The sequence below is a fragment of the Falco biarmicus genome, chromosome 1 (genome assembly GCF_023638135.1).
Source record: "Falco biarmicus isolate bFalBia1 chromosome 1, bFalBia1.pri, whole genome shotgun sequence".
NCBI classification, from domain to species: Eukaryota; Metazoa; Chordata; class Aves; order Falconiformes; family Falconidae; genus Falco; species Falco biarmicus.
In genome coordinates, this window is record NC_079288.1 from 47,999,735 (window position 1) to 48,012,364 (window position 12,630).

At 37.0% G+C, this 12,630-nt stretch overlaps 1 protein-coding gene across 6 annotated transcripts in view; it reads right to left on the bottom strand.

Annotated features, from left to right (window-relative positions):
- The window catches only part of GRIA2 (glutamate ionotropic receptor AMPA type subunit 2), a 96,896-nt gene that overhangs the window by 34,128 nt on the left and 50,138 nt on the right, over positions 1-12,630 (bottom strand). For all 6 annotated transcript variants that reach the window (XR_008819003.1, XR_008819009.1, XM_056321953.1 and 3 more), the window contains exons 5-6: positions 10,336-10,389; positions 7,741-7,902 (exon numbers count right to left, since the gene is read on the bottom strand). Coding sequence is in view for 4 of the 6 variants with exons in the window: in XM_056321953.1 (XP_056177928.1) it covers positions 7,741-7,902; positions 10,336-10,389 (216 nt within the window). In the remaining 2 variants the exon portion in view is untranslated. The remainder of the gene's footprint in view (positions 1-7,740; positions 7,903-10,335; positions 10,390-12,630) is intronic.

Consider the following 12,630-nt stretch of genomic DNA (forward strand, 5'->3'; position numbering starts at 1 on the left):
ACGAACTCTCTTAATTCTTGACCTATTCTTTTCCATTTTCCCGGAAGCTTTTTAAACCCTCCTAATCCTCAAACCTAAAGCTTAGTCCTGGTGAACTTTCTATCTCCAAAAAACACAGAGCTTGACAAAAAATTAAACCCAATTACTTGGATTTGAATCCACAGAGCTTGACAGAAATAATAAAAACAATTATTTGGATATGAACCCACAGCATTTCACCCGTAAAACAAAAGATGTTTTCTGATCTATGCCACTGCCTGTGGAAGATATACATACTGACAAAATAAATAAGATTTTACAATTATTTGTGTAATTAACTTTAAACTGAATGCACTTGCAAAACAGCAATGCCACTGATGATAAAAATCACCTTTAATTTACTGTAAACACAAAGAACATATGCTTTTTAAATTGTCACCCTATGAATACGTAAAAACCTTTTTCTTCAAGGCTAAGCTAGAGAAAAGTATGTTGCTCCTCACCATGATAAAATCAGCGGGATACAGCAGCAAAACCTGAAGCCTGTGACTGTAACAGTGAAAACAGACCAAGCAGGGAAATTTAAAGCAGTAGATGAGAATAAAACATACAAATAGGAAGACAAACAACTTCCCTGTTAAAATCATGCTGTAAGAAATGGATTTGAAAGAACTAGTATGAATGTTTAAAGTGGTGGGTTTGTGGTTTGGTTTTCTTTTTTTGGGTGGTAGTTGTTTGCTGTTTTGTGTGTGGGGGTGTTTTTCTTTTTTTCACTGCTTTACCCTAAAAATACACTTTGAATCTCTTTAGAACACAGGAATTTATCACAAAAGTCACTTCCTCTTTAAAAGTTAACGTTAGCCATAAATCCATAAGCATATGACTTACAGCAGATATAAATTTTAAAATATAAAATGCTTTTACTAAAATATTTACTGAAATAGTCTTAAATGTCTGCTCTTTTTATGATAAAAATGGCCATCCAAGCATTATTAATGATGGTAAATACCTTAAATTTAAGCTTTTAACCAAGACAAAGTTATTGAGATGATCATAAAAATGTATTTAGATAATTTTCTAGTAGAATAATTAATGGTTGGTGCATTTACTGAAAATGGTAGAAGAGAATTTAGAGATTAAATAATTCTGGTTTATAAAATGACCAATACTTACATGAATAGTAAGAACCTGAAAATTACATTAGGCTCTTCAGCTGTATTGTTTTACTCATAGTCCACAGAAAGTCCTATATAGATTATTGGAAATAAATTATTTACCCTAGAAGCTGAACAACACTACAACAGAAAGTATTCCAAATTGGAATTTAATACAAAGATTCTTTAGATTTGAATTTCTGACTAGCCTATTAAATAAAGCCACACTAAGTGATCTTTTAATTTGGTTTTAATATATTCTGGATCATCACCGTTCTCTGTAACAATCTGTAGGAGGTGTACCTGGACTCGGTATTACAATACATCTTGCACAAATCCACTTACGGGGGCGGAGGAAAAAAAACCACCCACGATCTGAGTTATCATACATGTTGCAGTTCTACAGATTTCCCAAACCTGCCATTTAAAACTAATGGCAATTATTTAAGTCTTACATTTAAGAAGAAAGATAACCACCCAAAACTAAATCATTTTCATTATCAATTCTCACGTACCCCAACCAGCACAAGTATCTGCCTTTTGTCTCAAGATGAAACACTTCCTCCTGTCTGCTCTGATCTAATTCCAAGTCAAATGCTAACAGAATTAAATACACCAACCTTACCAGGCTGCTGGTTTTACCAAGAAATAGTTACCGTCAGACACTAATCAACACTCCATGTTTGCTTTTGTGCCACCCCATATTGGCTATACAGGGCAGCTACCCCCTTGGACTGGTCTCCAGTACCAGCCCTGCCCCAGCAGTAACCCTCGGTGTCTCCTCTCCTTGTTCATGTAAGCGATGCTCAGTGCTTCTCCTCCTCCCTTACTCCCCCCATACAGACCGACCCCTCCCCAGCTCCGAGCTGCCACCACCCTTCTGTGCCTTTCACCTATATCCCAGCAGACTCCCCTTGTTGCCAACCCCTTTTTTTTGACTGACACATTCCTACTACTACTACTTTCAGCTTCGTTTATCACCCCCCACTTCTCTTATCCCCCTTGCTCCACCAAGCTCTCCTGTCCTAAACGACATTGGCCTTGGTGAAGCCAGAGCTATGCCTCATCTTGCTGAACACATGGAGCACGAAGGAATAGCAGCTCTCTTCTGTTTCTATTAACTATATTCAGGTGAATTGCCAATTGAAAAAAAAGTGATAAAGAGTTCCCAGGAAAACAGGCAGGAGAGATCCACTTTGTTGGCTGAAGTTCCTTAGACACTTACCATTACTAAGAATAAGTAGATTCAAATTCAAAGAAACAGAGCTGCGTAGGGACATCAGGATTTGGCTCTGTAGTTTTCTAAGTCTGCCAAATACTGTTGCTTTAGCACAGTACAGCCACTTTTACTTGCAGGATCAAAGGATCTGGGTCAATAGGCTCTCCGTACATCTGAGACAAATCTGCAGATACTGCCTCAAACCACCCACTGCTTGCACAGACTAAATGTTCCATTCGTTAATTGAGTCTTCTTTAAAAAAAACAAAACCAAACACAAACCAACTATGCTGGAATGAGTGACTGCTTATGCAAAAAAGCCTTAAGCTATTAAAAAAGTAGTAAGACTTTTAACACTGAATTTTCTTACATCCATATTTTTCATATATATTTTTGCAATTAGAGAAGGTTGAATATTGGGATTCAAAAGTCCAGTGAAACCAGGTACCTGGAACACCAACTGCTAGTTGTATATTTTTTATGCCCAGGAAACAAAAACATGACAACTGTAAAATGTAGGCAGAAAAAATTCACATATCTACAGTTTTTACAAGGGCACTTTAATAAAAAAATAATAAAAAAAACCCAGCCACCCCACCCCCAGTTCATTTCCTGATTAAATCACATAATAAATACTGAAATTAACTAATTTTTTAAAGATTTTATTTATAAATCATTATAATCTACTTGAATTCAGGCATAATCAATCATATTTTTCTACTAATACTGTAGCAATTGCAACAGAGTATCACCTATAATTTTTATTAAAATGCCTGGTATTATAAAAACATTTTCCAGCATACTGCAATCATAAGAGGAATGCCTCAAAATGAAGGTATTGTGTACAAATAATGTACGTTTGCTTTATCTTCTATATCTAGACCAAATGTTTTCTGAATTTTCAGTTTGAAGAAGCATTTTCACTGTTCTCTTCTTTGTTCCTATTATCAGTGAGTCATCTCAATTTTAATTATTTCTACAAGGTAAATAAGTACTTCTGTATTTCTCTGCAGGTTCTCTGTATTCCATCCTTGAGGTAAAGCAGCACTAGTGGAGTTAAACCATCAGCTTTCAATTACAAGCTTCACTCTTCCTGACTTACACTTTCACATAGGCAGTTTTCAACTTTTGCAATTTTATCATAAACAACACACTGTTTAGTACTACGCAAACACTTCAAATTCTGGAATCACATTATCTTTGAAAAAATAGATTTTGTGATAATTTTCTAAAAGACTAGATGACTATAAAAAGAGACTTCAAAATATGAAACTGATGAAGGCAAACAATTGTGTCGTGCAGATATTTTTTTCCCCTTCTCAAACATGTTATCACAGAGGTGCTACCACCATCACTGATGGGCTCAACCTTGGCCAGCGGTGGGTCCGTCTGAGCTGGCTGGTATTGGCTCCATCGCACATGGGGGAAGCTTCTGGCAGCTTCTCACAGAAGCCATCCCTGTAGTCCCCCTGCTACCAAACCCTTGCCATGCAAACCCAGTACAACTTATCACACCTCACTAGCTTTCAAGAGGAACAAACTGAGCTTCTTTCTGGAATTATACAAAAGGCTGTCCCCAAACAGACTGGATTAGGAAGTTGGAACATTTGGATGTGAATGGGTGTGCTGTCCTTCAGTGTCCTTCCAAACAGCAAAAGGTTTGCCTTGGACATAACAGCCTGACACAAGACTAAGGCTCAGAAAGCCCAGCAATACTTGTAAATACACAACAGTGGGTCAAAAGGGAATTTCAGCCTCTTATTATTAAGCCTTTGTACTTTTAAAAGCAGGTTTGTTTGGTACTTTACAAAGAAGTTTACCAGGATTATTAACTCTTCTAGAATTGCATGCAGAGACTGGTAACTACCTCAGCTGCAACAGATATATGTTAAATTTATCAGAGGTAAACAATATATCAGCTTTACCTCTGAAAGATAAGACCTTTTTTAAACAGACAGCAAAGCACTATTTTAAGTGTCTTGCTTAATCTTTAAATCTTGTGGGTTTTATCAGCACAGGTACAGTGCAGCAACAAATGAGTGTCTCTTCTCATCTGTATCCCAAGACTGCATTTCCTTATAATTAATGTTTTATAAATTCTGAAGATACACTTTTAAAACAATTTGATCTCGGTCCTCTTCTGGGCCTTTGTGGAACAGGTTTTCAACAATGTTTTCCTTTCTTGAAGAGCACATTTCAAAGAAATGTGCTTTTTCTTAGAAGAGGTGTCTTTCTCAGTTTTCAGGACTATACATGGATGCTGTGATAGGTCTTGTCAAGCCAACTCAGCCATATTCCATTGACTTGCACTTTGTAATGTAAAATGAATGTACACTTCCTTTTGGATTACAAAATCAAGATAATACAGCACAGCTGCAAAGCCATTGCCTGCAATGAGGTATCATTTCCAATCCCAGGGATAACATAACCTGCTTGGGGCATGTAACCTCCTCCCATTTCTGTGCTAGTAATACAGGGCTTCTATTAGCCTTCCTATCTGTTTCATGCAGAATTTGCAAGGACAGCTTCCTGGATTCCATGGGAACTAGTGGCAAAAGCTCATTTATAACCACAGACAATTCAGATAACTGCCTCAAACCCAAAAGGGGAGAAAGGTTGTTCATAAGATCACGGGAGGAACAAATGGAGTGAGTTAACCTGCTCAGTAAGTTAGATATTGATATACTATTCCAAGAAGCAAAGGATAACCAACATGGCTAAAGTATTAATACAGAAAGGAATGGCATGTTCACAAAGGACAGGTAGGGAATGCAATTCAACAACAACAGAAGAAAAATCCGGTACTTTAAAGGAATGATCAAGTGCACAGATATGGTATGAGACCATCTAAATTGGCAGCAGTTCAGAAAAGCAATGCAGAAAGAGATCTAGATGTTAGCGTGTGTCTCATGATAAATATATTTCAACAAATGGGGGGAAGGGGAAGAATATTTTTTTTTTACAAAAGGGGGGTGGAAATGGGGGGGTGGGGAAGAGTAACACAAAAGGAATCCCTGAAAAGAGTACTGTCTCTGAGATACATGAAGCCATTATTTTGATTTCTACAGCACAGCATTCAGATGCAGTGCAGTACCCAGTCTGGCATTTCAAAGACAACGGGTACCAATTAGAAAGGTTTCAAAGCAAAATGACAAACAGGATCTGAGAGCAGAAAATTCAAAGGAAAAGGGATTATTTAGTTTAGCAGGAAGGAAATCAAGGACAAATATGGCAGCCATCTTTAAATACAGAAGGACAGAACTTCCTCATATCCATTAGAAACAGATAAAGGTGTAATGCATTAGGCAACATAATGGATGATTTAGGTTAGACAAAACCAAGAAAATAAGACTATTTAAGCTTTGAAATGGAACACTTGGGGAAGCTGTGAAATCACTATCCACAGGAACTGCACAGGTACATCTGATCCTGCCTCCAGGCAGCGAGGATGGGCTGGGTGACTGACTGCTCTAAGACCTTTCTTGCCCTGTTCTATGATTTCTATGATTCTGCCCTGCCTCTACCTCCCTCAAGGACGGGAATGAAATGTGACATATCTCTGTCCTTATACGTAATGGCAGGCAAAAATGACAAGTAATATGTGTATAAGGGCAAGAGATAGAAAGGTACACAAAGAAATACTGTAACTGATACAACCAATCTGCAAACATTGCAATATACATCCACGTTTTTCCACCTATCAATGCCTCTACCATTTATAAATTATCTGATAGTTTTACATGTCTCAGTCTCTGGACTGAATATCAGTACAATCCTGTATACTCCTCGGTCAGACTATATATATAAAGGAAGACAGATCAGCCTTTTTCATTGAATTTAACCCCAAAAACATAAGATATTCCAAGTACTGTCCTTCAACCCTTTGAATTTCTAGCAGAATTGAAGGGACCTATCAAGGAAGAAATAAACGGAATACCTGTGACAAAGTTAGAGGTTTCGATGCTATACTAAAACATTGCAACCACTTCATCTTATCTAACACACATGCAATTTCCCCCCTACTGTAACTAATACCAGAAGTACCAGAACCCTTAGCACTGTGTCCCACCGATTTATTTTTCTATCAATGAGAAAAACTGCATCTTAGTTTCAGTTAGACTTTTTTACTTTAGTCATTCATTTAACTGTGATTATTTCCAGACTCTGATTCTGCAACATTGGTAGGTAGGCAGGTAGATTTGGACACTCAAGAATCAGAGAGACAGAAGAATTGTATTAATCACCTACAGCCACATCCTTTCCCTTTTGCCTAAATGAAAGCAATACATATATTACATGTATTTAAAGGCATGACAGGCACTAGTTTATATTGTCAAAGTTCAAAGGAGAAATTCACTTATTCTGTCACAAAGATTTTAAAATACAAAAAAACCCAGACAAATCTTAGCTTTGACTGATTCACCCCCAAATTTGACCTCAGAAAAAAGGAACCTACAAACTTTATTTTTTACTTTAAATGAAGGTTGCGTGCTTTAAAGGATTTTTGTTCCAAGAATTTCAAAAATGGTTCTTCTGTTCCTTCCTGAAACTTCTTATGCATCTCATTATAAATCAAGAATATGCTTCATGTTCAAACTGTAGTACCAAAAATGTTATGCCTAAAACATTTGCCATTTATCTGTCTTCTATCTGTCGTTTTAGAGTTATTTAAGTATACACATTCTTAATAAAATTTCTGACTGTATTACTTGAAAGAATTATTATTTAGCATTAAAATAGCATTATTTTTTTTAAAGTCTTGCAAGCACTAACTGACCCTCATAATGGTTACAGAAGGTAAGAAGGTACTGTTATCCTGGTTTTATCCAGAGGGAAAGCTGAGGTAAGGACGTTTAACTGCTTGCCCCATGTCACATCTTATGTCACTCAGGCCTGAAACCAGACCATGATTCTGTATCACAGGCATAACATTTCATTTTAAAAATTTAGGCATCTGTCTCAAAGCAACTGTCTTACTACTTCTTTGGGAGATTATGTTTTATCAGGAAGCACGAGATCTGTGCTCCCTGGAAGCCTACATACGACTGCATATTTGCCTTTAAAACATTTCAAACATAGAGAATGATGAAAACCAAAAAAAGTCAGTAGATACTTAATATATCATCACATCCAAAACAATTACCTAACAAGCTGTCAGGTGCAGAGTTACAGTGACACAAGAAAACCCGAAGTTGTCTTAGACATTTTTGACAGTGCAGTATCTTTGCTAAACTAGTCTTATGAAAGAGAACGTTAAAAATACCCCAGAGAAATATAAAACTGTGTTGGCACTGCTAGTTTTGAAGGGTTTTCTCTGTCTCTTGTCCTTCTATACCAGTTCCCTCCTATCCTGTACACCTGTCATGGTTAAAACAAATGTAAGACATACCTTAATCGTACTAGTGTGTGCACCAGGATATTCTTTTTCCTCCAGCGTTGACCAACGTTGTATAAATTTTGACACTAGAGGATCATCATAGTCAACTATCTGAAATCCTGAGACGTTAGCTCCTCCAAACTGAATTTTGGACAAATCTCCATCGGTAAATCCCTGGGCACAGAAAACATTACGTCTGTTATTCCAACAGTTTTGGCAGATCTCTCAATAGTATATACAAATAAAGAGTTACCATATGACTTCTACTGCAGAAGTGTAAGCCAACAATTCCCTCAAACAGGATCCAAGTTTAAATCCTGGTCTGCCAGGATTAAGCCATCAGCTCTGCCAGCCAGCAATGCCTCTTGTTGCTCACTAGACATATACCTTTACAGAGCAAGAGCTGAGTGGATCTGTCCTTGCCATGCTTAGTTTCCTAAACAATCCTGTTAATTTCAATGGAACTGCTTCAGTGAGAAAGGGAACACTGACATGAGTAAGTCAGGCAAGCAAGTTTTAGCCAGAAATAGTTACAGCCACTGTTGGGTCCTCTTAGGAACACTAAAGCATGTGGAAGGACGTCCCATCCCCTGCCTCCTCCCTCCAGTATGAAGAACTACTTCTCAGTCTTGCAAACAGTACATACGTTTTGTTCTCCTTGTTCTGTTTTAACTTGTCCCAAATAATCATACAAATTAATTTACATTAAATACTGATTACATACACTTCAGTTTAAATAAATGCTCTGAGTGGACATAAAAAGAAGCAGCAACTTCAGACCACATGATCAGAAGTTGCTACAATTGCTATACGAGGTGCTCTTTAATTATTGCATATTAATGACACTCATCAATGATGTGTTGCTGCATGCTAATACATGCTAATACAGACACTTCTACAGGGATCACAAAACTTTCTTCAGGTTTTTTTTGTGAGCTTGTGAGCTTCTATTATTGTGAGCTTGATGTTTGAACAGGAACATTCATTTTATAATATGACCTCTTCTCCATCTGTCAGCATGTTTTATTCTTAAAATAGATCAGTTTCTTGACTGACTGATCAGACTGGAGGAGCACACTATTACAGTCAAGAAAAGAAGAAAGAATGTAGATCCAGTGAAGAAGATGGCATATGAACAAGTACTAGATAAGTTTCCTCTCTGACAGAGAAAAACACAGTTTAAAAATCATTACCATATATATTTTATACTATATTATACAAAAGATCTACAAAATTTGCATTTAAACTGTATAAGTCTGTAGGAAGCAAATATGATGTTAAACAGCTTAACAATACAAGATTCAGTAAATTTTAGATCTTATGGGCTTACTGTTACAAACTTATAGCAATGGCTAAAATAGCAACCAGTTAACATAACGAAATACACTAGGCAATTTTTCTAAACTGTTAATTTCCCTTAAGACTCAAAATGCTATTTATACAACATTCGCAATGCAAAATACAATCAACTAACAGTTAGGGGATTTTTCAAATTTTATAAGAATTTTATGGGTGCTTTGTGAATATCAGTACCTTAACTTCTTTATCCTAAAAATTAGTTAATAAATAAAAAAAATGAAACGCCACTGTTCTGGTTTTAAAGAGGCCTTTAGAGTATAATGCTTCTTTGCCCCTGTCTAGTGATATACGTGATTCCTCAGAATCCTGCCCGCCTGAAGGGGGGAAGTGTTCTTAGCAAAGGTTGGGAGGAGATGGGTTATTTTTGAAGCGCAGTAGACATACTATGGTTATTCTGTTTCCTCAGGCCCCTCAAAGAGGTATGGAAAACAGAGTGTAAATTATAGCACTCTCGGCCCTGCTGGAATTTATATCAAACACTATCACAGTCCAAGAATAAATGATAAAAAAAAATATTTAGAGGCACTCACACCATGCAATCCCCACAACTCTTTTCTGGAACAGAAAAACTAAAATTCAAGCCTGCAGAACTTGCTTTGTCTGTTACAAAAAAAACATTGGATTAGATTCCTCAGCTTCAGTAAATAACTGTTGTTGACTGTAATGTCAGTAAAATAGCCCTTCACGTTTAGACACATTTTTTTTTTTTAAAAAAAAAGTTACCTTGACAGAATTCAGTGAATTTCCTGAACTTCCCCCCTCAAGAACACTATTAGCTATACTGTCGGATCACTTATGTCAAGAAAAGATTGATTCAAACTGATTACCAAGCACATCTGAGGAATGAAGATGTGTAAAGCTGAGACTCACTAGTCTAGCAGAATGAAAGCCGAGAACTTTTATTTTTAAGTACTTTCCAAGTAAGAGAAGAAATATCAATTTGCTGAATGAATCCATCAACCTGTAACGCAGAAAGTTATTTTTCTGATTTCCATACCCTACTTCTACAGTATGTAGCAAAAGGGATGAAGCTCTACGGAAGGTGCTGAGCCCCCATTGATGGGAATATTACAGGAAGCATTTAAGCCCTGAGAAGACTCAGTCAATAAAACAAGTACCATCTGAACACACGCATTTCTTAGCTTTTCTCTGTTTTCTAAAATGCATTTAAAGCAAAACACTAGTTGATGTGTTTCCGTAAACAGTAAAATGAATAATACAGGTATTTTAAATATTAAAAATGCTTACCAGATTTGCAATGATATAATGGTATCCTTTAACATGTTTACCAATTGTGATAACCTATAAAAAAGAAGAAATACAGCCGTAATAGAGAATGTTCACCTGGATTGTGGACAGAGACTTAAAAACTACAAAACACAGTATGATGTAAAAGCCAGTTATGAGCTTTATGGCATACAATACTGAGTTTGTTCAGCGCTTTACTTTTTATTTTACCTAATACGCCATTGAACATACTCTCTGCTGGTGGCAATATGTCACGTTGAAGTCCAAGTCCCAAGATCTGTAAACCGAGGACCTGAATGCTAATTACTACACTGTGTATTAAAGGCACAACCTGGACAGGAGGAACGGGCCTCACGCAGTAGGAACGCTGCCTCAGAGATTCCTGCTTGGGTTCTGATCCCTTTGTAGCAGAATTGTAATGTTCCTTGAACTAGAAAAAGTTTAAAAGCCCACTGACATTAATGAAAGCATCTACATTATGAGGAAGTCTTTTAAAGTTCAAATTGTTGTTTATTGCCCTGAGGCCTCCTCATAATCTCCCTCAAAGCCAGCTGGTGGTTTCTCAGCAGTCTCTACTGGCAGGCATGTAGCAGGGATTCTTCTCCCAAATAAGCCTAATTAAGACTATGTTTGCATGGGGAAGTTTGCATTTTGAAGCAAAACATTTGCAGAGAAAGGATGTGGGAGATAAGAGGACTCTAGAGGTTTCTTCCATCTTTTGAACAATGAGAACAATTTAGATCAAGAGAGGATGAGTCATTTTCTCACTTAACATGTAACTAAAATATTCAGGGTAGGTATCTTGTAGCTTACATCAGGCTAGTAGTGAACTACATTGCACATACTTGCTTTAATGAAGTTACGGAAATATAACTGAAGGCAGTGTTTAAGACTAAGTTTTACATTACTAGAGTTAGAGGCTGAGAGGGATCACGTTACATAGGCCACAGAAGTTATTCAATTATTCCTTTTCTGAGCTCCATATTTACATGATATATGAACCTAATTATTCTAAAACAGGAACCTGGTTCAGACTACTTAAAACTCATTAGTTATTAAAATGTTTAAGAGCTACATACAGATGTACTGATGCAGCTGCTGCTTCTAAAAGCGTTGCAGGTAGACCAAAGAGATGAGCTCTTCTGCGTAAAATGCTTCTTTGTCATTGGTATCTGAGAAAATGACCAGTAGCTGCAAGTCCTTGGCTCAATGGTTAGTAAGGCTGCTCTAACTGCCACTGTGTACTGTTTCATCAATACAGCTTTCTAAAATATTACCCTGTGCCACTCATCCACAGGAACACTAAGGATGCTGCCAGTTAAAACTCCAAGAAAATTTGGTGGTGGCTCCAAAAGCCATGATGAAGGAGCTGTGGATACAAAAGGCGTCACTGGTTTAGACTAGATCTCAAGCAGGGATAGACAAGAAGTGGCAGTAATGGCACAGCTGCCCAAAGGATGTTATCGGGGCAAGTGAGATTCTGCAAAAGAAGCTGGCTGAGGAGAGAGAGCACCTATATAATAAAGAGCATGGCAACACTGACCTGCCAAATCAGAGAAGAGTCTAGTCTGAGGAGAGCTGGGGAACTGAAATATTTTTCAACTTCAACTTACATAAATCATTGAAATCTGGAAGAGAAACTATAAGGTGAGACAACAAACAAGAATGATGAAGCAGCTTTGCAAACGTGTCTATACAAAGATGCAAGGACTACAGAGCGTAACTGGGTGAACCTGAGGTTTCCACCACAACTTAAAAGCATCAGTGGGATAAAACACAGCACTACGACAGGTTTAAGAATAGAAAGCATGGAAGAAAGTGAAGAAGTTGCTCCTCTCTGGGTATATCAAGAATGCAAATAATACTTCAGTATTCAAGAAAAAACTGGTCAATAGAAAGCCTGTTGTATGCCCTTCAGTAAAAATACACAGAAAAAGAAAAGGGATACTGACAGAAAATGTCTACTTCAGGCACCCTCATGAAAAGAAGGAAATTGCTGAGGGTTTTTTTGGGGCAGGAATTTTAAGGATTTTAAAGAATAAATTTGGTGGCAAAGCAAGACTTGAAGTACATATTGTGCTTTTAGATAAGAAATTCAGAAGAACACAAAGGATACTCACAGGCCAAGAAATTAATTATTCAGCACAGATCTTCATTTTAAGAGATGGAGGAAATTAATAGAGAAACTGTTATTTTAAATTTTATTGTAGGCTACTTGAAAAATTGAAAGTGGGTTTACCTTTTTATATAAGGAAGGGAAGTTACAGAAACATAGTGTAAGGATAACAGACTTAA